We start from the raw sequence: 27745 nt of genomic DNA on the forward strand, positions 1-27745 counted from the left end.
TAACATAATGAGACAGCACATCTGGGTATGCACCATAATCCGGAATCTCTTGTCTTGATGGAAACCTTTTGTCATGATTCCCAAAAATGTGTGACAAAGTGACCAGGTGTCTTTCAGTTATGTGATTAATATAGTTCCTTTCCAGTAAATTTGAGATTTTTTGATTTGAGAGTCGACAGGCTTTAGTATATCACACTGTGGAGTTTCATTTACAACTGCCAGGATTTGATTCACATGAGTGTACCTCTCAGCCTGTATCCACAGGGGCCTGCATCTCTATATTCCAGATTGTGTCTTGTTCTAAAAGCTCAGTTCCTAACAGCAGATTGTTTCCCTCACCCCACGGCTCGCTGGTCTGGTGTGTGTTTTCCTCCACTCCGTGTGTGACATATGCAGCATGGACACATTGCCTGCACAGACTAGTCCCTCTCAAGGTGCATGTTGGAAAGAGTGTGTGTTCCTGGTGTGAGCTCACATCTCTGGACCGCATCCTGTTCATCAGTGCCCCCTGTGGTGTCGCATCTGCCATCGATCCCTGAGGCAGGCATAACTAGCCGCTCGCTCTCCGGCCCACAAAGACACAATAAGGCAGAGCTTAGCATACGTCCCTACGGTCCACCATCTGATTGAGTGAACAAAAAAAGGCAGTAGAGAGATAAACAGTGTGTGTGTGTGGAGGGGTGGATCAGTGAGTGTGTGGGATCAACTAAGATATTCATGAGCAGCCTCTGGATGATTTTGAGGTAACATGACCCCTCCTTTAGAGAAAGTTCTTTACCCTGTAACCTGGAAAGGTTTCTCTTTTCTCCTGGAAACGAGACAGAAAGACAACATAAGATAAACTCAACAAAATGACAGAGGAAGCCTAGGGATTAAAAGGGATTAATAGGTATAGCTGGCACAACAGCTGGCACATGAAATAGAGATGACAAAACCCTTTTATGTGACAAGAATGATTGTAATTCTTCCCTTCAAGTGCTCCTCAGATATTCGATGCCTGTGAGAGGCTTGCCCCCTTCACATGCTCATACGCACAGATTTAATAGTAACTCTGACCTTTTGGTATTCAGTGGATCATATTGGTATGTCCTTGACACATCTTCTCTGGTGGATAGACCAACCACAGACCAGCACTCACACAAGATTTAGCTCTGGGTTGCAAAGATTACTCCTGGGGTAAAGTTTGACGGTTATCTAAGAGACTTCAGGGTCCTGATGGACCACACTGTCAGGCTGAGGAATAGGGAGGTCAGACAGCAGGTCAGACCGCTAGAATATATGGATAATACAGTATATGGATATAACAGACAAGTCCTGCTCCAGCCATGACTACTCCGGCAGCAAGTCTACCTTCAGTCCATAGTCTGATCAGTTTGCCCCAGCCACATCCACACACTCAACATTATGGCAAAAAGTTAAAAATCTATCTGAGATCAGAACTCATAACAATTCAAGATCACTCTGTTCTTGACACCAAAGTAATCCTCCCTAACTTTTTTTCAGACCATTTTATCCTCACACCATAAGGTCTGCAAAATCAAATATCAAATAATTCCACATCTGCATTTGATTCAGGCGTTGGGATTGAAAGACCAGCTCAATCTTCTTCTATTACGCTTGGTCTCAGGCGATACCTGACGCTGACAGGGGAAGGAAGAGATGGAGGGAGACAGAGATGGAGAGAAGGAGATAGAGTGAGATGATGAGTGAGCTGTAGCATATAGTAGCTGTGCACTAATCACCGTCTCTGCCTGGAGAAACACACAGACGGCTCCAAGGTAATTGAGAGATAATAGGATTCTCACACAGTGAGCCACACCGCTACTGCAGAGATGACATTTTAAAATAAATAATGCAAACTTCTGTCTGTCTCTCTCTCTCGTTCATAATCTCTCTCTCTGCGTGGGGATTCCAGTGCATGCCTGGGTCTGATGAGCAATGGACGGAGATTCATTTTCTGTCTGTAAGGGCAGAGCAGTCACCTTCAGAGAGGTGACAGATGACTGACGGGTTTAAGTCTATGTTTTATATGGGGACATGGACATTTTAAGCTTACGACAAAACATTGAAGAGAGAGAGAGACAAAAAGAGAAAGAAATAGACCTGCTTTCCAACGTATCATCATCTTTTGTGATCTTTCTCTCATCTGTGTGCGGGTCAATACATTGTAGAATGCATTCAGTGGCTAGTGTACATATACCTTTAATGCTGAGTTTGTGTTCATGTATGTTTATCAAATGTCAAAAAGAGAGTGATTTTATTTCATCTAAATTCACCATCCAAGTAAAAAATGTATGTATGTTCGCTTAGTGCTCAGTTAACATGCAGTAGGGCTTTCAGGCACCCAGAATAACATTAACAGTTCCTTTAGAGAACAGCCTAGCCTTCCTGACCTCTAGATCTACACATCCAGCCCACAGCACTGCCTATGCCTGTACCCATCACTCACACTCAACCACCCTGACCCCTGTCAGGACAGTGTCAGTGTGAAGAAAAGGGCCAGTGTCACTTCATCCATCCACACACACAAACACAACAGTGTTTGTTTGTTTATTTGTTTGTGCCTTTCTGTGTAACCCTTGTCTTCTTTCATCCTGTCTTTAACTCGGTGGCTGGTCTTCCCTGTCAACACTGGAGAGTCTACCGGCCTGGTCAGCTGTCCACTCAGGTGTTGGTGAGTGTTACCTCTGACTGCTTCACTGGGTCGTGTCTCCGCCTGTCTGTTCCCTCAGCCTAGTCTCTCTGAACACTCACAAGTCAAGGTCCAGTAAACTTTAAGGACCTCCCAAGCATCTCTTGGCTAAATGATCTTTTCCCATGTGTTGGGGACAGGTTGTGGTCCATGTGTGTTCCGCTGCCCCATCAAAGAGAGACAACAGTCTCTTGTCAAATGAGCCAAGATTAATAACACAAGGAGTTGCACAGTAAACCTTGCAACTACAGTAACATTTACTGTGACTGCACAAGCTGTTGTCACATCAGTAAACTGAGTAAAGTTAGCTCAGCTGTTTTAAACTTCCGGTATTTCATGTCCACAGCGCAAAACTTTTACAGTGCAAGGGGAAATGAATAAAGAGTCAGAGACAGGAAGATTTAATAGTGGATGGTGAATAAGCGAGGCATCATTATGTTCCGTGGTCTGCCTGACGATGGTATATATTTAGCCTGTCCTCTTATCCAGTACACACTGCAGACCTTCTCGCTAATTGTTATGCTTTGTAACTTATAAAAGCACTGGTATCCTGTCTCCTTTGTGTTGTATGGGCCTGTTTGATGAGAAGGAAAACACAGAGTTTGCTTAATCACAGCCTGGCACCTCAGAGGGAAACCTCACCCAGACACCAATTCCAGAACACAATCGTGATGAAAACTGCAATAGACAACAACAAAAAAACGGTCCCATGCAAACATGGCAGTATGAGGGTTAGTTGGGTCGGGGGTGGAGCCTCTTGAATGTGGAAGGTCACGTTTTAAATTCTTAAACATAACAGGCTTGTTGCTGAGTTTTTTTAGATTGCAGGGTTTCTTCCAAAGGCTCTAAAACTGTGAACAAGAGAACAATGTTAACTAAATCACAGTTCTGTCCTACTAAGAGCTGAGAAACAAATAGCAGATTTATTGTAACTTGACAGCAGGATGCATCATTAACTGGTGTCCATAGGTTTCTTTTATCCTCTGCAATTAGTGTAGCATTTGTGAAGCTGAGAGAGGCAGTCTGGACTCCAGAACAGGTCAAACATGCTCTGGTGTTAATTGTGCTACTGCTGCTATCCTTTTTTCTTTACTGTTCCATGAAGAAGTCAGTAATCACCAGCAGTATGTGTTTTATCTAATAATGTATACATTCATGAATTGGTTACATATCATTTCCACCTCTCTCTCATGCACATACACACACTCTCTTTGTAGGTCTCAACACTAAAGAGGAATATTCAACTTCAACATCACCTTTGCCATCATCTCACATCTTCCACTCTCAGGAACTGACTGATATCATTGTCCCATTTGGTGATTGAAGTAACATGTTTGAGAAAGCCATGAGGGTAGGTTCTTGAATGTGAGGTTCTCGTTCTCAATAATCCTAGAGCAGATTGAAAGAACCTGTATTTGGTTGACTTGGGCTGGGTGTAGAGATATCTATACACTCACTCAGTGCCTCATGTCACCATCTCAGACTAATGGAATAAATCACTCCAATAGGAGACCTGATGGCCTTAAAATAGCCTTGATATTTTTAAACCTTAAGTTTGATTGGGCTCTGAAACATGAGAAGTATTGAAGGTGTCAGCACAGTGAATACAGTTAATCACGATTACAAGGTGCATTCCCACCTTATCTCTCCGTTGGCTGAGGTTAACTGTAGGTTTTCAAGACGAGTTTATCAATAATCCGAAAATATCTGACACATGGCGCACGGAGCTTCACACAAGAACATAATTAAGATGAGGATTGCGTTACCTTCGGGCTCATTTGATGTCCACCTGGGGCCAGCCTCGCACCTTTGACGCTTGACGGAAGACACGTCATATCGCAATATCGATGAAACTGTTGTAAAGTGTTTTTGCTACATTACATTTGATAATGGTAATATTTGGACAATAAGGGTTGACTAATTGAAAAATCGACTTCCCCTACTTTTAGATACCTTATAGACCTAACGTGTCCGCATGCAGTCTTTTAAAAAAGACTCCAAATTAGGCGTCAATACTAAGTGCATAAGGAATTTAATTGTTTGTTTCCTTTTTTGTGCTCTATGCGGGATGGTTTAACAAAAAACGTTTGGATGCCATGACATTTGAATGAAGCGCACCCCAATGTGTTTGAATGACACTTTATTGGATGAATGCTCTGTCAATTGAAGTCATCATCATTAGATTTCACTCTCAGAAACCCAGTTACAGGCCTAATTCAGATTTGGATGAGAACCTGACAGCGTCCTCTGGAGTGTAATGTACAACCGGATGCGCACGGATCTGTGACATCAATGGAGACGAGGAATCCTGTGAAATTACTACAGCGTGGTTGGTGTGACGAGGACGGCCGGTGAGTATAAATAGCTAGAAGAAAAGTATCTGCACATACCTCTAAACTCGGTTTTACCGGGTCAGTAGCCGCTGCGAGAGACAGAGAAAAACCCTACAGCCAGGTGCAGTTTAAGGTTATAAACAGTGCAGCGAACAACTATAAAACGGACAAAGTTAATCTTAAGCAATCATAGGTGAGTTTGATTGTTTTTAATGAATTTCTCAGAAATTATACAACATCAACCTATGTATGTGAAACTGTGTTAATAATACAGCCTTTGCAGTGCGCACCGATCTCTCCTGGAAGAACAAAAACATCTCAAATTGCCTGTGGTGCATTTACTTGTAATCATTGCGGGATGTGTCATTTAACCATTTGTTTTAACAGTAAGTTTGTCTATATTCCTTGTGATTTTCGTCACAGGAACTTTTGCCATGAAGTCTGCGTGCCTGCTTGTCCTGGGTTTTCTAACGATCTGCAACCTGGCGATGTCTCGAGGACAGGAAATCCCCGTCGAGGATGAAACGGGGGACCGAAAGACTATTGACGACATCATACTACAGAGAGCGGAGAGCCTTTTTCTCCGTTCAATTCTGAAAAAGATACAGGACGAAGATGGCTCAAACGGTGCGTAATGGAGTACTGTTTTGGCACAATTGTTTTGTTGTTAGGGTTACGCGGACACTCCAACACACAGAGAACACACATTAAACTTTTTTTTTCTAGAACATAGTTTACTTTGTATTCTTCTCTAAATCCCTTCATTCCACAGTAAATTGTTTATTAATATATGGTCCTCTTAAACGAATCGGTTTATTTTACGAACGTGCTCTGATGCACGTATGTGTATTTAGTTCCATTTCATTGCTGTAAAACAACACATTTGATCAGACGAAAATCCTTTCTTAACCTAGCCCATGGCTTCTTGAAATAATAGAGAATAAAATATGTATCCTAGAAGCTCAGCAAAACATTTGGTGAGTCCAAGCAAAGCGCGCGCGTAAAATGTTTATCCAAATATTTGCATGCATTCCAGTGAAATCTCAGCACGTTAGGCCTATTGCAAAATCTCCTTTAATTTGTGAGAAATATATCATTTTACGTGCATTATTTATGGGCATCATGCAGTGCAGCATCGCATGTTTTGACCATGTAGCCAAAATATATTTTAAATGACTGTTACATTTACAGAGGTACTTTCCTCTCTGCCAGAGTGGATGGCAAAGCGGCAACATCCCGGCAAAAGATTCAACGAGGACCTGGAAAAGCGACAACACCCAGGGAGGAGAGACGATGACGACGAAGACTACTCGGATGTCCAGAAGAGACAACACCCGGGAAAACGCGAAGACGAAGTAGACTCATTCATAGAAGTCCAGAAGAGGCAACATCCCGGAAAGCGCTCAATGTTAGAGCAATTTGCTGAGAACCCGGCACTCCTGAGCGAACTCTCCAAACGACAACACCCGGGCAAACGCTACTTGATGATGTACAATAAACGCCAGCATCCCGGAAAGCGAGACCTGGAGGATGAGCCAGACGCTGAGGATCTCCAAGACTTGGACAAGCGCCAGCACCCCGGCAAACGTTATTGGGATAACATGGTCACGGATTTAGATGCCAGCAGTCCATGTGATGTGCTGGACCCTACGAGCTGCAATAAGGCAAACCTGTTGCTCGAGTTATTAGACAACGTGACCAAGAGCCGGGCTGAGGAGAAAAGACAACACCCGGGCAAAAGGCTCGCGCCAGACGAGGGTGTAATGGAACAACAGTAAAATTAATCAGAGTATTTCTCAAGTGCTGTAATGTAAAGAATACAATGTATAGGCATACATTATGAATAAAATTATAGTCAATCAATTCACTTGATCAACCCCCTTTAATTGAAACATGTGTACATTTTCTATTAAGTCCATCCTCACCATGTTAGATTGCATAAAGTTCTTATACAAGAAAAACAACGAAAGCTGATATTAAGGAACCACTGTATGGATATAGCGAAAGGAAAATTTGGGATTGGATATTAATCTGTCATATAATTGTTTTAGCCTATAAATTTCAATCCACATGCAGTTTCATAGTTAACAATAGCATTTTAATTTGTCTTTATTATTTAACCTTATTCTCAGATGTAAGATATAGTTTAAGTAAATATACCCTGCAAACTAAAGTAGGTGAAGGGATTATTTTTCTACATAAAACGTGTTGTATGGAGTAGGCTACAGTTTTTAAGTTACTGTTGTAAAACTGTGTTTTACCTTTGCCTTTTAGCTTACCATATATCCATAATTATGTTGAACAATAAACGCATTGGTACAGATGACCGGTGTATACATTATTATTCAAGTAGAACTTATGGCCACATCATTACCATAACATTGAATAGGTTGATAAAATTCCCTTGTAGTGATGCTCTGTGAATGCACCGGTTCAATGAATGATCCCCTGACCAAAATCTGATTGGGTGTTCTAACATAACAATGTCAGGATATCATATTTTTTCTCAGTTAATGAACAAAAGTCAATAGACAGACCTTTTGCATGTCAGCTACTCTCTCATCCCAGGTTAATTGACCTTATTCCATCAACGGAGGACATGTGCCTGATGTAGTAGGCCAGGGCTCTTCAATTAGTTTGGAGCTGGGGCCGGTTCTTGAAACTGAGGCAAAGTCAGGGGCCGGAGGATATGAGTAATCACGGTAACAAATAAAGAAATTACAACAACATACTGAAGGAGTCAATATATTATATTTTGTAAGTGCATATAACAACATATGCCCAAGAGGCCGCATAGGCCCAAGGATTCAAAAATCTTATATCATATTAACAGACAATTGGAGAAAATGCAATTAACTAACAAAAATGGAAGACTAAGGGCGGTGGGGGTCATTTTCGGGCCCTACCAACTATACATGACTTTAAATAGAACAAAATGATACATACACAAGCTACTATATGTATTTAGAGATCACGATTCTGAACAAACAACTAAACAAAATAACATTATTTATGTGAATTGCTGAAGTCTATTTAAAATGTTTAATTACTGCTGGAATTACTGTTTTTTTAAGTTATTAGGCGCGTTCGACATGGACTGACTTCATGCAGCACCCTTGAATCTGAGAATGCCATTGGCTGCTTCAAGTCAGCCGGGCTGCAGGCGGCTGCAGACGACGCCGGCGCTGCATGAAGTCGAACGCATCTAAAATACCATGGTCTGGGTGAATACTCGATTCTGATTGGCTGCAGCCAATCAGCCAAGTAGTTCCAGCAAAACTGTTCACCGTTCTAAATTATTGAGCTGGCTACGTTGTATGAGCAAAGAACATCTTTCCTTGGTATGAGCCTGTACAAAGTGTCTGAAATAAGTAACAATAACATCAAGGACGCAGTCACGCAGTCAAAACCTCCGTTTACAATTTTGAGAAACTTTACCAAGCTAACATGTAATTACAACAATGAGTGACTTCAATATTTCTTTTAACCCTCGTGCTGCCTTCGGGTCACATGACCCAAAGGTTCATAACGAACCATCGTTGTGTTTACCCAATTTTACCCAATACAAAACCAAATAAAAATAATTTTCTTTTAACCTTCGCAATGTGGGGGGTCTGAGACAGCCCAACGGTTAAAAGAAAATGCTTCACTTTGTTTTTGTATGCGGTAAAGTTGTCGCAATACGACGGTGGGTCACAATGACTGATGGGTCAGAACGACCCGAAGATAACACAAGGGTTAACCTATTTGGAAAATGTTCCTTTTCTGAATCAGTCAGTGTCACGTAACCGCTCATCTCACATCCCATTCGATTCACCTCGCTAGTCAACCTAGCTCTACTTCAGACATGCTGCGGCCAACACATAAAAATCTTGATTTGATTTGGGGACAATGACATGGCTAGATTGCTGGCTAGTCTTGTTGTTAAACATACTGTCAAATTATAATTACAGTTTGGAGAATGTCAACTTTGATGCGATCATCTCACATCCATTTGCTATTCAACCCGCTACACATGCTGCGGCCGTACTGTAGCCTAGTACTAGTATATGGCAGATACCTTGTTCGTGAAAACCTTGATATTGATTTGGGGACAATGACATGGCTTGTTAGCTAGCTAGTCTTCTTGTCAAACATATTGTCAAATTATATTTACGGTTTGTCAACCGTACACAATGTTCTTGTCTATGAATCTTGCTAGCATAACTTAGCTTTCTGGCTAATAGCTCAGTCCTCCGCTGCACGTAAACGGGCGGGGCCCCCTACAGGACGGGGCCCATGGGCTGGAGCCCAGTCAAGCCCAATGGTAAATCCGGCCCTGGTCACGAGTGAATTTTTTTTTTGTCACGAGTGAATTTTTTTTTTGTCATAGTCACGAACTGAATGAGGTTACCGGACCACACTGCGGGGACCAGTCCAAAGCTGCTCGGGGGCCGGATTCGGCCCGCGGGCCGCCTATTGAAGAGCCCTGTAGTAGGCTATCGAAACCATGCAGCATTTTATTAAGCCCATGAGAAAAGAAAAGTCCTCATTGTAAATGTGTAATTGAAACCCCTGAATGGGAATCTGAAATGCAACACTTCAGTGCTGTGGTAAGTGTTCCTAGGTTTGGTAAACAACATGTTTACCAGCTGTTTGTAGCATCTGAAGTGACAATTAACTCACGATTCGCACCACCTCCACCACAGGTTTTACAAACACATTTAGCATACTGGGGAGTGAAGACATATTAGATAGTACCCAATTGCTGTGAAAGTACCAAGTCAATGAAGGGAATCTTCAAGTTCAAGACTAAATCTATTTATTGGATCTATATATCTTGACCATACTTTATGTTATTGCATATATCCAATAAATGGCTTGCAATCACATACAATTTGGTAATGCCATGTGGGCAAAAGCTGAGGGTTGTTTAGAAAACTTCACTGCCCGGGTATTGACACAAACCTTATTTATGTCCCCAAAACACCCACACACACACGCACTCACACACACATAAACTATCCTGTCCATTAGTGATGTTCTTTTCAGTGTAATTCCAGGATTTGTGTGTGTGTGGGTGTATATGTGTATCAGAGACAGAGAGAAAGTGGAGTGGAGAGGGAGTTGTAAAGATGTTTGACACAGTTTATAGTATGCTCAATGTTTGGTGCCAAAAATAAGGTTTGTATCAATACCCTGGCAGTGAAGTTTTCTAAACCCTATACATACATATGTTGAACACAGTTCAATTCAGATAAATCAAATGAAATTTGTATTTGTCTTCCAGGATCCCATGCCCCTTTTATGGATTGAAGAAAAAAATGGCAGAAAAAGGAATAAGCTGATGGGACAAACTTGGTTTGGTAAGACAAAATTGCAAGTCAGACTTCCAGCAACAACAAAAAGACACTCTGCCGGAAAGCATTTATTAATTCAATTAACTTTTATTACCTCCCTTCATAGACTGTCACCAGGCCAGTCAGAACTTGATAATTCCTTCCATAATTTCCTCCCAAATTGAATTCTAATCATTATCATACTGAAATTGAAATTGGTTTAACAGTTTCCATTCAATCAGACCATAACCCGCAGGCCTGTCACACCTTGGTCTCACACTTCGTACTAATTGTCCCTTCTGTCGTCTCGTTTTATCAGACAGTATGCTAATCACATGACTAGGCAGGGCTGACAACCAACCTTTTACCCGTTGGGAGGGTGCTGCAGCTGGCGATTATCCGCTGTCAAAATAATTCATTCTATAGAAAAGACATTATTAACCTTTACAATAACTAGATAGACTTGTGAGTACATCATTTATTTTCCATTGATCAGTTCTGAGACATTTTAGAATTACTATGTGTATTTAGATCTGCAAAGCGATATTGTTTACAACGCAGCATAGATGACCAGCTGGGCTGCTGGCTAGCTTAGCTAGATAGCCAAAAATGGCTAAAGTATCTCGACAAGCAACTACCTAGTTAACTTTACTATCTAGCTAGACAAAAAACTTGCCAGCTAGTAATGATCGTGGTTTCACTATCAGATATGTGCTAGTGCATGACGGATAATTCATACAATATAAATATATTTAGCCTTTTCTGTTGTTTTCTGTTGTGCACATCGACAGCTAACTAGCTAGCTTGCGATAACAATACTACTCTGTGGGTGCGAACTTGTGGGGAAACAAAGCCTTCTTGTTCTTAGGGGTGATGATGCAAACACAATTTGAAATCTAATAGAAAAGATGCTGTCCATATAGCTACAATCAGGTCGTATGTCTATAATCCTTATGGTTTTCGCGATAACCAGCTATTCGATGGATTGTTGTGTAACTACACATACTAGCCTAGACTGGAAACAAACCAGACAGGAATGCCTATTTGTTTTACACCCTCCCTGTGAAAGCACTATCAAGAGTAAGGACATTGTTTCTTCCATAAAGAAGAAAACATTTGTAAATAGATATGTGGCACCTCGTTAAGGGTTACAGTTTTGACAGGGACGTCAGACCAACCTCTGTAGAAAAGTCCGTGTTCTAAAGCTAGCCTCCTTTTTATCGTTTGAACATGTAAGCAGTAGGCTATTCCTTTTTCTTCCACAGCTTTACCCGGGTGCCATGGGGCAGGATTGGCTGAGAGGGCTGTACACCCAGTTAACTGTGGAGTGAGTCAGACCACACTGGATGATCCATCTACAGCCCTACAGACTTGCCCATTTCAGCCATGGCCTCCAGCTACCCGCCCCCCTTCGAGGGCACAGGGGAGGTAAAGGAGGGCTTCCTGTGCCCACTGTGCCTGAAAGATCTGCAGTCTTTCTACCAGCTTCAGGACCACTATGAGGAGGAGCATTCTGGGGATGACCGTCACGTCAGGGGCCAGCTGAAAAGTGAGTCAACTGCATAGGGTGGTGGTAGACCAGAGCTGCTCAAGAGCCCTGGTCTGATTCCTGCTATGTTCAGTGAACTACAGAAGATATGGAGGAGATCAGGTGTAAATGGAAAAAGTAGACTGGAATTCTTTTAAAACGCATCCATCTTTTCCAATTCTTTGAAATACACATTTCTGCCTTTCATTGATGTAGGTCTTGTCCAGAAGGCAAAGAAAGCCAAAGACAAGTTTCTAAAGAAGGATGGAGAGGACAGGCCTGAGACGGGCAGTTATGAGTCTTTCTACTATGGTGGAGTGGACCCATACATGTGGGAGCCTCAGGAGCTGGGTGAGACAGGGAGCCTCGGGGGGGCTCAGTGCACAGTGGAATTGGGGGATGGTCAATTGGTTTTCCTGTTAATGGTCAGAGACCATTAAAACATAACAAATAACCACTCTGTTTTTTGGGAAAAGCAGTCTTGTGATTGATATTTCCTTCTACTGTTCCTTCTTAATGCTTATCACTTGACATGGACAGGAGCGACCAGAAGTCACCTGGACCTCTTTAAGAAGCACCGGGCTGCCAGGATCGACCACTACGTCATTGAAGTCAACAAGCTCATCATCAGACTGGAAAAGGTGGGAGGACAAACTCACTTCAATTCTTTTTTTACACTGCTGCACATTGTTAAAGTTTAGCAGTGAAATACACATTAACAGCCATGCATCTTTCTTGTGTTCTCTTTTCAGTTGACATCTTTTGACAGGACAAACACGGATGCAGGCAAGATCAGAGGTAAGTGTAGAAATAGGTGTGATACAATGTATTTTTGTGTGGAACATCACCGGTCTAGGGTCTACTAATGTTAGTCATTGTGTTGTACTTCATCCCTTCCCTCCCTCTCCTCAGCAATAGAAAAGTCTGTTGTGTCGTGGGTGAATGATTCAGACGTACCATTCTGTCCTGACTGTGGGAATAAATTCAACATGCGCAACAGGCGTCACCACTGCCGCCTCTGTGGATCCATCATGTGTCGGAAGTGCATGGAGTTTGTTCCTCTGCCACTGGCTTGTGAGTATAGAAGAAGAAGGGGGAGAAATTACATTTATGTATGAAGCACCTTTCAAGATATTCAAGGGTGAATACAATTGAACGCATTCAAAAGATAAAACAAAAACAAAACAAAGCATCACATAAAGCAAGGAGACAGACGCGTTTCAATCACACGCGGTTTGAATCAGCCAGAATACGGATGGTTTAGCTGATCCTAACCTCCATGTCCTGCTCGGTGAAATACGAGCCTGACTCCTCCGTCTCCCCCTCTGTCCCCAGTCAAGCTGACGAGCGGGACCCGGGAGGCTCTCTGTGCCCCTGGCAGCCCCGGGCAGTCCCAGTCCCCTCCAACAGGCGGCGGCGGCAGTGCACACGGCTCCAGGAGAGGCAGCATCAGCAGCCTGAGCAGCGTCAGCTCCATGCTGGAGGAGAAGGACGACGACAGGATCCGCTGCTGCCACCACTGCATGGACACGCTGCTGAAGAGGCAGCAGAAGCTGGAGGAGAAGGACCACGTGCCGGACATCGTCAAGCTCTACGAGGTAACCCGGACGGCCCGCCTCTGGGAGAGGAAGTGGCGGGGCACTCTTGGATCTTTTCACCCTAGGAACGCGGTTTCCATTCGGTTGTTCACTTTGTTGTCGACTTCCTGTCATTCCCGTTCGGTCTGTTTCCTGGCATTCACCGTCACTCGCCTTGTCTCCCCTCCAGAGGCTGAGGCTGTGCATGGACAAGGTGGATGAAAAGGCTCCAGAATACATCCGAATGGCAGAATCTCTCAAGTAAGTCCTCTTAGGACTTTGTTTCCATGCTGAGCTTAGACCTGGGTGGGGTGGGGAGTAACGGGGGACCCTGATGATGTCACTTCCTGGCTTGTTTTCTCACAGCGCTGGAGAGACCACCTACAACCTGGACACGGCCGGGGGGCTGAGGATGGAGGTTCAGAAATACTATGAACTCATCGACGCACTAAGGTACATGCTTTAGCAAATCCACACGATGTTGTAGTGTTAAGCGATATAAGAATGAAGCTCGATGCATTTCCTCCTGGACATGACACTCCCTCCTGTTGTCTGCAGTAAGAGGATCCTGACCCTGGGGATGAAGGAGGAGCCAGCACCCCATCCCAAGACCCTGCAGCTCCAGAGGATGGTCCGCTACACAGCCACCCTGTTTGTCCAGGTTTGCCCCACACACAAAGACGGAGGGTGGGGGGGTGGGGGGGGATATAACTGAGTGGGGATCAGAGTGAAAATAAGTCATATCTTAAAAACATGTCTAATATCTTAAGGTGGACTCTCTCACTCGTTCTCTCAGCCTTTTCTCACACCATCACTACAACCCCCCCCCCCCTCCTCTGCTTTAGGAGAAGCTGCTGGGTCTGATGTCTCTGCCCACCAAGGAGAAGTACGGGGAGCTGAAGGAGAGGAGAAAGCAGGAGCAGGAGAAGAGACTCCAGCAGGAGAGAGTGGTAGGGAGGACCCATCAATCAATCACTGTCGGTACAAGGGGCAGAATCTAATGTCAGTCCTGACCGTTCCTTCTGTGTTCCTCCCAGGTGGCTCAGGAGGCCCAGAAGAGGAGGCAGGAGTCAGAGAGGAACCGTCCAACACCCAGCACCAACGGAGAGGCTCCACAGCCCCCCAGGGCCCCCCGCATGACCAAGGCTGCGGGCTGGCTGCCCTCGTCCGACTCCCTCCACACGCGCGAGCTGGAGGACCCCCTGCTGCAGCAGATCGACAACATCCAGTCGTTCCTGCGGCAGGCGCGGGCAGCTCAGCGGGCGGACGAGGCGGCCATGCTGGAGGAGAACCTGCGGCAGCTGCAGGACGAGTACGACCAGCAGCAAACCAGCCTGGCCATCGCCCTCTCGCAGAGGCTGGCCCAGGAGGAGAGCCTGCAGCAGGGAGAGCTGCAGCGCCTGGAGGACAGGGAACGGGAGGAGAGGGTGCTCAGAGCCCAGGCTCCGGCCTCCAGCCAGCCTTCCTACACCTACACCTGGGAAAGCTCTCTTGACTTAAACCAGCTGGGCCATTCCCATGGCCAGAGAGAAGAAGGGGAGGAAGAGGAGCAGGAAGAGGAGGAAGAGGAGGAGGAGGAGGAGTTAACTCCCAAGGCGGAGGGAAGCCCATCCTCTGTGAGGTCTTTCCCTGCCCTGACTGGTCAGGAGGAGTCACCCCCAAGGCTGAGGAGTTTAGGAGGGCAGGTGACACCCCCTAGTGGAGATGGACAGAACATCACCTCCCTCAATCCCTTTGAGGAGGAGGACTCCACCCCCATAGAGGAAGATCCGTCCAATCCCTTCTTTGAGGAGATCCAGAAGGAGCACAAAGGGGTGGCTAATGGCAGGAAGGACTACAACCCTTTTGAGGAGGAGGTGGAGGAGGGAGGGGTGGTTCAGGGGCAGTCAGGGGAAGCACCTGGTAACCCATTTGAAGAGGTGGACGATGCAGGTAATCCCTTCAAAGAGGCTTCCGGGAGTTCTCTTGGAGCCTCGACCAATCCCTTCGAGGGGGCGGACAACGAGGTCCTACCAGACGTGGACGTGATCGAGGAGGAGCTGCTGCTGCAGCAGATTGACAACATTCGAGCGTACATCTTCGACGCCAAGCTCAACGGCCGCCTGGACGAGGTGGAGCTGCTGTCTGACAACCTGAGAGAGCTACAGCGCACCCTGCAGGAACAGAAGAAAAAGACACACTGACACACTCTCCATCATGCCTCCGTCACCCCCCGATCACCTGCTACTTAAAACAAGGCTGTCTGCGCAGTGCTCGAAGCTCATCAGGCTCTATGACGGCTCCCTTTTAATGGCTGCTGACCCCACTGTGGTTGAGGAGGGTGAGGTCAGATGCATCTGAGGAAGAGCTGTGCTCTGGTGGTTCTCAACATGAGGTGGTCTCCATCTTCGCCTTCTAGTCTACTACACTACACAACACAGATGTAGTACACGGGGTGGATATCAGATATCAGTGGTTTCCTTTCTCACCTCATGGCACTACAAAGGTGGAAGTACTTGCTGCTGCTTTGAAGGAGAGTGAATAGAGTAAGTCACTTTAAAATGATGTCAGTCACTCTAACAATGTTGGGCAGCCTAGCACTTAAAAGAAAAATGCAATATTTTAAGGGTTAATATTATTCCATACTAATACAAACACTGACACACCATGACATCATTCAAAGGCCTAGGACTGTTCATTTTAAACAAATGTTGGTATGTAACAAAGCACAATGCAGTGTATTTAGAAACTGTGCACACACACACAGTTGTATGCACAGATACAGTTGTGTAGAACAAATCAGTTGGGCAGGGTTGCATTCAATAGTATGTTAATTCAATAGAATATGTGTTAGCTGTTTACTGTAACAGCTTTTGGAAAGTCCGATTTTTTTTATTTTTTATTCCTTAATACAAAGCATGTATATACTGTTACTGCTAAAGCCAGTCATATCTCCAAATGCATAAATGTTTAACTTTGAGAGTTTAACATACAAAGTCATTGGCAAATCCTAATTTATATCCTTGATCAGTTGTAGATGAGACACTGGAGGGGAATGTTAATTGACACGATATTAAGCTATTGTGAGCCAAGTCAACAAATGTTTTTATATTTTAGACTGCTCAATATAATAGCATCACTGTTGATGAATCACAGGATAAATGCATTTGTTTTCCATTGAACTTGCATGATTTGAAATACCACCCCATGGTCCAAAATGTGCAGGTGTTTCAATACAGGTGTTATCCTAGGTTCTCCATTCCTTCGTTTGCTTTCTTAACATGGTGAGGAGGGTCAGATGTGGAACTCTGAATAACCTGCAAACATCCTGTTCTCTCCCGCACATCCCTCAAGCCCAGTGGAGAAGATGAATGATATAAGCCTCAGCTAATGGCTTCTCTCGTTAGACAAGTTCAGTCTGTATCCAGTGTTATGCAACATGTTCAGCCAGGTCTCTCAGCACTTACAAATAACGCATAGCTTACTGTTGCTATGGAGATGTTGGGCTGTAATGTAGATGTTAAGGCTTTGCAGTGGCACATAAAAAAGAAAGTTCTGTACTCTGATTATTCTTGTTTGTACTCTACTTTTGTCTTCTATTGAATATTGTCTTCTGATTCCCATCTCACGGCCAATTGAAACATTAAATCAATCCAGCACCACCAAGTATTATTACACACAACAGTTTGTCAGTTTACATTGGTTTCATTGCCATCCAGTTGAATATTCTTTTAATTTTGTTAAAACAGTATTTGTTGATCATGCACCACTAACTCAATTGTACTGTAACTAAACACAGAACTTGCTTTGAAACAACATGAATGGAATTATGACTAATGTATTTGTGGCAAATGTGAATGACTTGTCGCTTTTTGATAATGTTGCCTGTTCACTTTAGTCATCATAATTAGGAAGTTCTATCTTCCAGCACTAATAAAAGTGTTGGAAAAAAGTGTATTTTCTTCCTCATGTTTGGGTCAGTGTACAAGGTAAGCAGAGAGTGGGAACAGAAATCAATCCCACACATTAAAACCCCACGATGGGAGTACAGTTAATAAATCTGATGAATAGACTTCAAAAGATTATCATGTCTGAAGGGAATCATATGACATTAATTGGAACATATTTGCAAACAATGCATTTCATTTAACTACAGAGCTGTTCAGATAGTACAAGATAATCATGTTTAATCAATTTATGTACAAATACAAAACATTAAATTCCATGAAACATAATATGGTTTGGTTAAGTCCATTCAATGTCCATTCCTTCCTCTGCAGCAATCAAAGCTCAGTCCTGTGCAGCTGCCATCTTGATGCGGTACTTCCCTGTCATCTCTTGGGGCAGAGGTGTGGTGCCTGGGCAGGGTACTTGGCCTTCAACTTCACAGATGCACTCCTTCAGGCAGTATTTCTTGGGCCCAAAATTGGCTGGATTAGAAGCTTCCATTTTGGCAAGAGTCTCCATCTGCAAGACTTCTCTGTAGAAGAGAAGGGTGGTGGTGGTGGGAGGGATAGCATACAAAAATCTGGTTAGAGAGGTTAAAGGTTAAAGAGTTGCACCTGACAGTTTATAGCTTGGGTCCAGTTATTTGGCATATTCCTAGTTCACTCGTCAGAATATAGAACCAAATAAAGACAATTGTAAGGGGTAGGGATCAGGATGGAACACTTACTCTGTCTTGCCAAGAATCTTCTTCACATGCTGGGTGATGTGTTTAAAGTCCTTCCCCTCCACATCCACTAGCACCTGCTCACCATCATCTACAGCAAAGATGCCCGAGTTAGACTTCAAACTACCAGATTTTAATGATATATTACCAGCTAATAAATGTGGCTGCATATGTTACAAACCGCACCCAAGTAGAATTTCAAGAAAGGGGACGGTGTCATGTTCTTGAACATAACGATTTGGACCCAAGGATTTTTGTACTGTATTTGCGGTACATTGAAGAACACGAACTTTCTGCAAAGCACAAGTCACGTGAACGTATTGGTATTAACGAAAACTAAGGCAGAAATAAATCGACAAAAAAGTGTTAATGTGATAGTTGCAGTACTCATTTTTATCATGAAAACCGTACGAGGTCGTGTTCAAAAACTGACCTTGCTCCTTCGCTGAGCTCTCCGCTTGTGTTGTAATTTACCGACATAATCTTGACTCTGTTTTTTAAGACAAGTTCACCTTTCTGGAGGTATTCTAATGTTCGTCTGATGGGAAACCGTCCTTTCATAGGCATCTTCAGGCCTTTATTTACACGCTATATTTGAGAATAGTCGCTATATTAAGTGTACACAGAGAATGTCTAGTGTACAGCATGAGTCGTGTCGTAATGACGTCAAGCAGGCGCAGACTGATGGCGTCAGATATCTCTCCAAACCAGAGCCATACTTTTCAATGGCTCTGGTTCAATCCTATGGTTCAGTTCTGTATATAGTCTGTGGTAGCCTGCTTATTTAAATCGGCAAATATTTCAAATTAAATAGGAAAATAGTGATCGTCTATGAGATATATAAATGTACCTTTATCTGTGCATAAACACATTTATTATTTTTTCACCACTGGACTTTGTGGCCTCAGGAAATAATGTGATACAGAAATGTCAGTTGTCAGTAATGTTTTTGCTAAATTGTGCTCCTTTGAGGTAGAAAAAGCCTGGCTATATAAATGCAGAAACGTAAAAGCCTAAAGGCCTCAATCCTGTCAGTAACTAAATGGTAGGGGTTCTCCAGTCATGAACACAGTATAGACTCACATTGAACAGGGGTGTCACTCAGAACTAACAGTCACACAAATCAAACCATTATAAAAAGCACATATGGAAAAACATATAATTAACATTTTGTTCAAAATGTCATACCTCATGAAACACATTGGCTATTGTATTTAGAAACACATATGGAAAGTGTTTAGGTAAATTGTATATTTTAAGCCACAATATTTAACTTCACATTTTTTTGCATTCACCTGAAAGAATTTAATAAAACATATTAGCAATGCATGCACATCAATGCAAAAAAAATTATAATAAAAAACAAATGCCCTCTGTATTTGTGGCAAACACTGACAACACTAGAAAACTGGTAAAAAGGGGGCATGCACTCCTTTTAATCAAATTACATGTAGTATAAAGCTTAGTACATAGACATAAACAGTCATTTCAACGTAGAAATGACAATATGCATTTATTCAAGATAACATACTTTTTACCTCTGAAACTGTTACCCTTGTTGATTATGTTAATGTACTAGAGTTGGCATATAGTACTTTAAGTACACTTAGAATAGGAGAACACATTTGCCAACAACAAATTAAGCTCCATGATAAAATGAAACAAATACACAGACATACTGAAGGATGGAATACAAACAGAAGATATCTTCAGCACAAATACTACCAAATTCAATTTGAACCATGTAGTAAGAAACAAAAGAAAAGGCAAATGTTGGAAACGAATAAACACTTTGTTCATATTTGTGAAACTAACAGTATTTAGAAATGATGTTGTCAATGAAAATGGACTGACATCACTGAGTCAGTATTTGGAGGCTGCCAATGACAAGATGACAACATAGATGCACAGAACAGAAGGAGACAGGGTCCAATGCTCTCACAAAGCTTGATTGTCATGAAGGCAAAGGAATGTAGACATGCAGTAATTGTGACAACAAGATAACAAACAATTTAGACAGAGATGATGGTTAAACCATACAGTAAATGTGCAATTTCTTTAGGAAATAGATTAAGTCTTAAGATAAATAAAAGCTTTAATTTTAGAATCTATGAGAATACTCTGTCCAATAACAAAATATGGACAGTTATCACACCAATTAAATTTTGACGCTGTTAATTTAGGAAATAAAGGCAAATGAAAGTATTTCCTGAATTAACTTGAAATAAAAGTGCACACAGATGGCTTGTCCTTTTAAATACTTTGTACATTAGGTCTAGGGTCAAGTTTAGCTGCTCATGGACTAGAAATGTATTCAGATTTATTTTTCTTTCCTTTTTTTGTGAAGAAAGCGGTTGCCTTTAAAATAAAGACCGGCATAAAATCGTAATCTTAAAATCTTCATCTTAAAATAAAAAATACGAAATGTGTATAATAATTTCAAGTTTGATATGTCCATTTTAACATTCAGCCAAGCATTGCTTTCATTCCTAGTATATGTTGATTTAATACTACAATTATTGAGATTAGAGGCAGGAGCAAGCGGTAACTGGAGCAGTATACTGAACAAACGTCTCAGTGCATAGAACAAAAGCAGAATGGAACAATGAAGCAAATATGTACACTCCTTATAGAAGGATTTTTCTTAAGTATTACTGATAGAGAGAAAGAAGGTTCCAGGGTAAGCTGTCAAGATTCCCCTTTCTGGAGTTTAGTGCTCTAAGCAATGACACCTGGATCAGAGACTCCAAGTCCCCATATGCATCTCTTTCAGGAAACATTCTTAATTTCAGTTTTGCAGGACCACAGCTGAGATGCATCACATGCATTGAAATAGTCTGTCTGAGAGTAACACAATCTGAAAGGGATCTCTTTAGGCCGTGGTCATGGGATGGGGTGGAGCAGATTTACAGCTCTTGGGTGGGTAGGGGCTTGGTGGGGGGTCATGCACTGGAGTCTGTGATCTGGCTGTTGTAGTCGGAGGTCTCCATCTTGAGGATGTAGGGGATGATACTGTCGATGGGGACATTGCCAATCAGGCCTGTGAAGAAGAGCTCTTCTGTGATGCTGGAGCTCATCAGACGCAGGGCTGGCAGACGCATCAGGATACGTGTCAACCTGGACAGCCAATCAGACAGCAGGACAGGTAATAATGCTTCCCTGAAGAAAGGGACTAGACAAGGTACAAAGTATCTTAACAGTCAGACAGTGGTGTCATGTTACCTGTAAGTGTCATGTGGGTAGGCTTTTTGCACATAATCCTGAAGTTCCATCTGGGCCTTCTCCTGGAACTTCTCAATAGGGTTGCTGCTATTCAGACCTGGATGATCTGTGGGCATGAGACATAAAAATAATTGATAGCTGTCATCAGACTATGATACTACTTATATATCTGGACAAAATGTCAGCCTTCTGGACACTGGCCATTCATTTAATACTATATCTGGACAAAATGTCAGCCTTCTGGACACTGACCATTCATTTGATACTATATCTGGACAAAATGTCAGCCTTCTGGACACTGGCCATTCATTTGATACTATATCTGGACAAAATGTCAGATACACTTACCGGGACTGAAGAGAACTATGGCTTTCAAGTAGGCATACTCATAGCTGTCTGTCTCCATCTTGGCCATGCTGTTGCAGAACTCCTGCAGCTTCCAGATGTGCTCCATCACTAGCTTCACTCTCTCCCCGGACACCTTGTCTGCAGTGGACCCACACACAGAGCTCAGCTAACAACAAGCAATGTTTACGAAATAAATCATATAGGCAACCTGACTCCCTGAGCGGTTAGGGAATCGGGCTAGTAATCTGAAGGTTGTTGGTTCGATTACCATGACTTTGGCACGGCTGGTAATGTGTATCTGCATGTTGGTGTCTGGGCAGGTGTGTAGGTTTGTGCTGAGACTTGAGGCCATACCGTCCTGGATGCTACTTTGCAGGTGGCTGATGATAGCAGCCAGGATAGTGGAGAGGTTCATGATCTGGGCACACTGAGCCAGACCCAGGGTGAACAGCTCATTCCAGCAGGCCCGTACCAGACTGGTGTTACTGTCTGGACTGGGAGACAGAGACAGGAGGATGATAGCACTGAGTATTGAACAGTAGGTTAAATACAAGTAGGTGTTACACATCCATCACTTAGTTCTAACATAGTAATACCCACAAACCTCCACATACACACACCAATAGTGGTGGTCTGAGTATAATGAACCTGCTAGGATGACAGTGTTCTCACCCGAGAGCTGAGAAAGCAGGTATGGAGCGTGCCCAGTGCATGGAGAGGAAGAGGAGGCGGGATGCTGATTCACAGATGTAATGTACATTCAGATACTCAGGAACAGGGCTGGGCATAGTGAGCTGGTACAGAGACACAGAGAGACAGGAGGAAGGGTTAAAGCATGGATAGAGGGATGGAAGAACAATAAAAGAGAAGAATAAACAGGTTTAGCTAACTTGTTGATACATTATTTGGCTACGGTAAAGATAATATTCATAGATCTAAGCCCCCACCTTGAAGCCAACGTGTGTGTCTGTGAGCAGCGGCCCCTCCACCTCAATAATGGGGGTCACTTGGTCTCGGCTGATCACCTGGATTGTGGCTCCATCCAAACAGTCCCCCTCCTCCGCCAGGTTTTGCCCTGCACCAGCATCTGATGGATTCAGGGCTTTGGCCAGTGTATCAAAGGCACTAAAACAAACATACACATTTGATTTTTTTTAAATTAAAATTCAACCAGTCTATTCATTTGAGAAGAAATTTAAATGTCCCTGTTTATCGATTTAAGAGTACAAATAACAAACAAATGATCATTTCTCATTTGCATCCTCCAGTAACTGCTGAAACAATGTTGCTCTTTTTTGATGCATGACATCCATCAGCAGACAACCCACAACCAGACACATTTACACAAGTTGTCCCAAAGTATCTCACTCAACACACACTCCTCTGCCCTACACACTGTGTACCGTGTTATCTCACTGGCAGACTGCTCCTCCTGCAGGCTGTCTGAGGTATCGCCATTGTTCACAGACTCATTGAGAGAATCTTTAAGGCTGGCCAGTGATGTCACCACATTAGCCAGCGTCCCTAGATCCCCCTGTCCTGGCTCTGCCTGGCGGAGACACACAACTGGTTAGCCACTAACCAAACCACTGGGAATGGGAACTCCACCCAAATCCATATATTCAAGAAGATCAGAAATCTATCCATTTTCACAAAGCCACTAAAAGAAGGCATCAGTTCCATGATCCTAAAAATATCGGATTTAAATAAGACTGTACAGGGCACTCTCACTCTGAGATGCTTCGTGAAGCCAGGTCCAGACCTGGGGTCAGGACCGGAGGAGAGAACATTTACCTTAGTTCCAGTGGCCAGCAGAAAAGTCCCATCAGCCTGGATGAGTGGCTGCTGGATGTTCACCAGAATCCCAGGGTCCAATAGGTTGGAGCTGCATACAAAGCATAGTACCAGAACCGAGTTCATATGTCTGATGTGTGTGCCGGTGTGCAGACAGATGTTGCATCTTCGTGCCAGATGGTACATCACCTACCTGGAGCCCTCTCTGTTGGTGATGAAGGTTGGTGTGGCTATGAGCGGGCTACGCAGGTCCTTTCTTATGTATATCTTCTCTGTGGAGGCGGCACAGTTGGCTGGCTTCTCGCGGGGCAGGTCGATAGGCTTCCTTTCACTCTGCACCGCTGAGGGGACAGTACGGAATATGTCCACCAACATTTGTTATGTTTGTGTTGCACGCAATAACACTCAAATGTCTGGACCTCCAGTGTGACAGAGGGATGTGTATAGTAGGCTAGTTGTGTGGGTACAATATGCATGTGTCTGGGTGTGTCTCGGGACTGTATAGTAGCACACCACTCACAATCCATCTTCATCCCCATTTCCAGACACTTCCTCAGACGACAGAACTGGCAGCGGTTGCGGTGGTGTTTGTTGATGATGCAGTCCTGGTTGCTGCGGCAACTGTAAGTGAGGTTCTTTCTGACACTCCTCTTGAAGAAGCCTTTACAACCTTCACAGCTGACTGCCCCATAGTGTCTCCCTGGAAAAAACAGGAGTTGTGATAGGTGGTTGTTTGTGTGTATGTGTGTGTGCACATGTGTGTATCTATACCTGAAGCCTTATCTCCACACACCACACAGTACTCCACAGGCTGAGGTCGGCCTACATCCCCCGACTGCCCCAGCAACCTTTCCACTGAGGCTGCGTCCATGATCTGGAACACAGGAAGACCGACATTCTGTGTTATTCAGCACGTTCCATCTGTATTTTACAGTAGAGTGGTGGTGTTGTGGTGTGTTGTGTTGTATACCTGTATCCTGCCTGGCACCATGCTGTCTGAGGTGGTGAAGATGAGCTGCTTCTCTGAAGAGGCCAGGATCATCTTGCCTGTCCCAGAACCATCCGCTGTAGTCAGTATGAACTTCTGCTTGGGACCACTGGACCGGTCCATGGCTGTGACGATCTGGATCTTCTGATCTGTCTGCTGGTCTGTTACAATCTGACAGGAGACAGAGAGAGGAGAGAGAGAGAGAGAGAGAGAGAGAGAGAGAGAGAGAGAGAGAGAGAGAGAGAGAGAGAGAGACAAAGAGAGAGACAAAGAGAGAGACAAAGAGAGAGACAAAGAGAGAGACAAAGAGAGAGACAAAGAGAGAGACAAAGAGAGAGAGACAAAGAGAGAGAGACAAAGAGAGAGAGACAGAAGGGAGAGACAAAGGGAGGGAGAGAGAGAGAACATACTTTAAGAAAACAGAGATTTCGAACCAAAACATGGTTTGGTATGCACAGAAATTCCAGCAAACCATTCTATACCAGGTGTAAAAATGAACTTTTTGACAGATTCCAGTAAGAGTGTACAGAGTGTACAGTTGTAGTGTAAGGTAGTGTGGTAGGGTACCTGTATACACTGTTGTGTGGCAGTGGCCTCAGAAGAGACAATCTGAAAGCGTTGTGACGAGCCACTCATCACTGAGTCTGGAGGGGAGGACTGTGCCTATAATCAAACACACACTGAACATGTACAGAACCTCGTTCAAACACCTCATACTGATCGACATATCCCCATAACAGTTAAACATGGAGCAATGCAAGATCTGAATATTACATGACACATACAGAACATTAAGTACACACCTACAATTACTAACTACTAATGCAACACAGCTGATAAACAAACTGACATACACACACACACACACATTCAGTCCCATACTCATTGGCTGCATGCAGGAGGGGAGAGTTGCTTGACTGTGCCCTCAGTGTGACCCCTCTCCACTGAAGGTTAAGAGTGGCCTCTGTCTCCACGGCAACCGAGGAGACAGAATCGACCAGCCCCCAACAGTCCGCCATACAATCCAGGCAGCTGCATATCGCCTTTGTCTCACAAAGTGAATATCATATTTTAAGGAGGAGCACTGAATGGGTCAGGGGTATCGTGCCCTCGCTCTCTCTTACACACACACACACACACACACACACACTTCCACACTCACCAAACAGAGAGACACATCACACACTCACACACAGGCAAGTGGGGTTGAGTGTGTCACTCACCTCTGCCACCTTGTCAGAGGCCATTATCTGCTGAGCATGCAGATCTATGTTGGTCGTCATGGTGATGTAAGGTCATTAGTGAAGCCTGTTTGGAGGGTTGCCAAAGATTTGTGTCAACCTCAGAGACAGTAAGATTATCCTTTACCAGAACATATAGGCTAGTATGTGCCGGACCAACCTACATAGCTTATATAGTACTAAAAGGCAAATAGATTGTGCTTCAATCAAGAACGTTAGTTCAACTTTAAGAGCCCATGTAGGCCTATACTTTTTTTCGCAGACTTCCCGCAGGTCTACTGTATCAATTATCTATTTAAGATTGAGTAGCTTAACTCGGAGAGAAAATGGGCTATCCTGCTCTGAATTGCTTAGTTTAATATCCCCTAGCTGTACATTTCACTTAATAAGATTTATATACTCTTACAACATGAGTAGGAGATGGCTGCAGTGCAACTATTTTGGGGTAGCCTAACCGTGCTATCAGTCTCCCGGTAAATGTAGCCAGAAGATCCCCACACAATTATTGATTGCATCCTGCCCATTTCCCGTGCACAGTGATCTTTTTTTGTATGCTCTTGATGATATGTGATAACTTATACTCATGCACAACCCCCAATTTGACCCGAGTTCTCTGATCCGCAAATCTATCTCCATTTTTGGAGAGAAGGGTGGCATTATTTTAGCAAACTTGACGAAATGATTCGATTTATTGTTGAAAACTACAAGACATATGCTTACGAACTTTAGAACCTGGTGATAAATGATGAAAGAGGGGTTTATCACTTCTGCAGTGAAGATTGGTATTGGCTAAAGTACTAAGCATTCGCTTTTTCACCGTCCGCTCATTGGCTGGACCTCCAAGTCAGTCCAGCCTTTCTGACAAATGCATCAAATACGGAACAAAATGGAGAATGTGGCTATTCGCCAAATCTCTCGATAAATGAAAAACAACTAATTAAATTGATTGCATGCACAGAATTACGTCTGACATTTTAAACAGATATTTTCATTAAAAAATTAATCTTATTGCGCTACAATATGCAATCCACTCATACCACCATTTTCCCCGAGATGGCAAAGGTAAAAGGGTCGAGTTCAACTGCGCTAAAACCGACTGCCATGGCTAATGTTAGCCAGCTGACATAACTATTGCATATGCAATAGTTACTACAATATCCTCGTTTTACATTTTACATACATCTCTTGTCACATGGAATACACTAATATAATGCTGCATAAACCAAAGGCATGAGGGCTAGTCATTTTATTAATTAAGTTCAGTCAAACATCAAGACGCGCGAAGCACGACCGTGCCGCTAATGACGTTCATTCCCGGCCTGTCTGGGGAAGAGACTCGCTACAGGGAGCCAGCTAGACAGCCTAAAACATGCTCTTTTTGTCTATCTGTGACTCCATTCCTTTTAAATAGCCTTAAACTAAAGACCAAAACTTACCCCTTGAACAAAGATTGTAGTTTGTTGTTCTCTGATTATTTAAAAAATATTTGTTTTTGTTTTTCTTCTGTGAAAGGTCATAGTTCGTGACCCCGTAACGCCGGCGTGTTTGGAGTTTTTTCTTCTTCCTTCTTTCTCACCCTGCGCTTTTTTCTCCCTCCAAGCGCACAGAGCAACGCAAACCAGACAGCGCTGACGTCAGCCTGTCTGCTTCTTTTGTGGAGGGCCATTAAGGCCAGGCAAGTGTTGAGAAAATTGAATGTTATTTAGCCTACCCTAACCTTTTATAAACGGAATTCCACTAAAGTAAAATAAAATCCTAGGCTACATTTTACGTTACTCAGAGGGAGGCTTTTTTGTTTTGTTTTTAAATGTCGACGTTATATGTGCTTGTGCTAGCTTTGTTTTAAAATATAATTTCTTATAGGTTGCCTACATATCCTATAATCTAAATATAAATTAAATAATAGATTTACTATTATTAGTATTAATAAGCTATCAGCAGCAATATTATTTGGTCCTCTATTTATGTCTCTCATTGAATACATCCTGTTAAACACATACGTAAAGATTTTCTGGATTGGAAAGGATATGATTTAATGTTCTGGATAGAACAT

The 27745-nt window shown here is 43.3% G+C and overlaps 4 protein-coding genes across 6 annotated transcripts; 2 read left to right on the forward strand and 2 right to left on the reverse strand.

The window, feature by feature from the left end:
* The first annotated feature begins 5089 nt into the window (after positions 1–5089).
* Positions 5090–7348, forward strand: trh (thyrotropin-releasing hormone). Its single transcript, XM_062458139.1, has 3 exons — positions 5090–5218; positions 5449–5652; positions 6217–7348. Exons 2-3 carry the CDS (start codon positions 5460–5462, stop codon positions 6801–6803), a joined length of 780 nt encoding a protein of 259 aa, XP_062314123.1. The 5' UTR covers positions 5090–5218; positions 5449–5459; the 3' UTR covers positions 6804–7348.
* A 3338-nt stretch (positions 7349–10686) lies between these two features.
* LOC134018832 (rabenosyn-5) lies at positions 10687–17837 on the forward strand. The gene is made up of 12 exons (XM_062459109.1): positions 10687–10808; positions 11609–11892; positions 12088–12222; positions 12412–12512; positions 12624–12669; positions 12784–12945; positions 13207–13469; positions 13639–13709; positions 13815–13901; positions 14007–14109; positions 14294–14398; positions 14486–17837. Exons 2-12 carry the CDS (start codon positions 11730–11732, stop codon positions 15629–15631), a joined length of 2382 nt encoding a protein of 793 aa, XP_062315093.1. The 5' UTR covers positions 10687–10808; positions 11609–11729; the 3' UTR covers positions 15632–17837.
* On the reverse strand, positions 17589–18769 carry mrps25 (mitochondrial ribosomal protein S25). The gene is made up of 4 exons (XM_062459114.1): positions 18533–18769; positions 18286–18392; positions 18103–18190; positions 17589–17907 (listed from the first exon to the last, which is right to left on the reverse strand). Exons 1-4 carry the CDS (start codon positions 18664–18666, stop codon positions 17718–17720), a joined length of 519 nt encoding a protein of 172 aa, XP_062315098.1. The 5' UTR covers positions 18667–18769; the 3' UTR covers positions 17589–17717.
* A 566-nt stretch (positions 18770–19335) lies between these two features.
* On the reverse strand, positions 19336–27298 carry nr2c2 (nuclear receptor subfamily 2, group C, member 2). Of its 3 annotated transcripts, none has more exons than XM_062459112.1 (15): positions 27129–27298; positions 25675–25759; positions 25019–25114; positions 24434–24622; positions 24235–24337; positions 23984–24163; positions 23657–23804; positions 23464–23554; positions 23073–23218; positions 22695–22794; positions 22342–22463; positions 22024–22163; positions 21670–21807; positions 21322–21427; positions 19336–21216 (listed from the first exon to the last, which is right to left on the reverse strand). In XM_062459112.1, the coding sequence occupies exons 2-15, from the start codon at positions 25732–25734 to the stop codon at positions 21042–21044; spliced, it is 1794 nt and encodes a 597-aa protein (XP_062315096.1). In that variant the 5' UTR covers positions 25735–25759; positions 27129–27298; the 3' UTR covers positions 19336–21041. The 3 variants fall into 3 exon arrangements, with proteins under 3 accessions (XP_062315096.1, XP_062315094.1, XP_062315097.1); XM_062459110.1 differs by having other exon boundaries at positions 22617–22794; XM_062459113.1 differs by having other exon boundaries at positions 22617–22794; positions 25019–25131.
* Between the last annotated feature and the right edge of the window lie 447 nt (positions 27299–27745).

The sequence above is a fragment of the Osmerus eperlanus genome, chromosome 4 (assembly GCF_963692335.1).
Source record: "Osmerus eperlanus chromosome 4, fOsmEpe2.1, whole genome shotgun sequence".
NCBI classification, from domain to species: Eukaryota; Metazoa; Chordata; class Actinopteri; order Osmeriformes; family Osmeridae; genus Osmerus; species Osmerus eperlanus.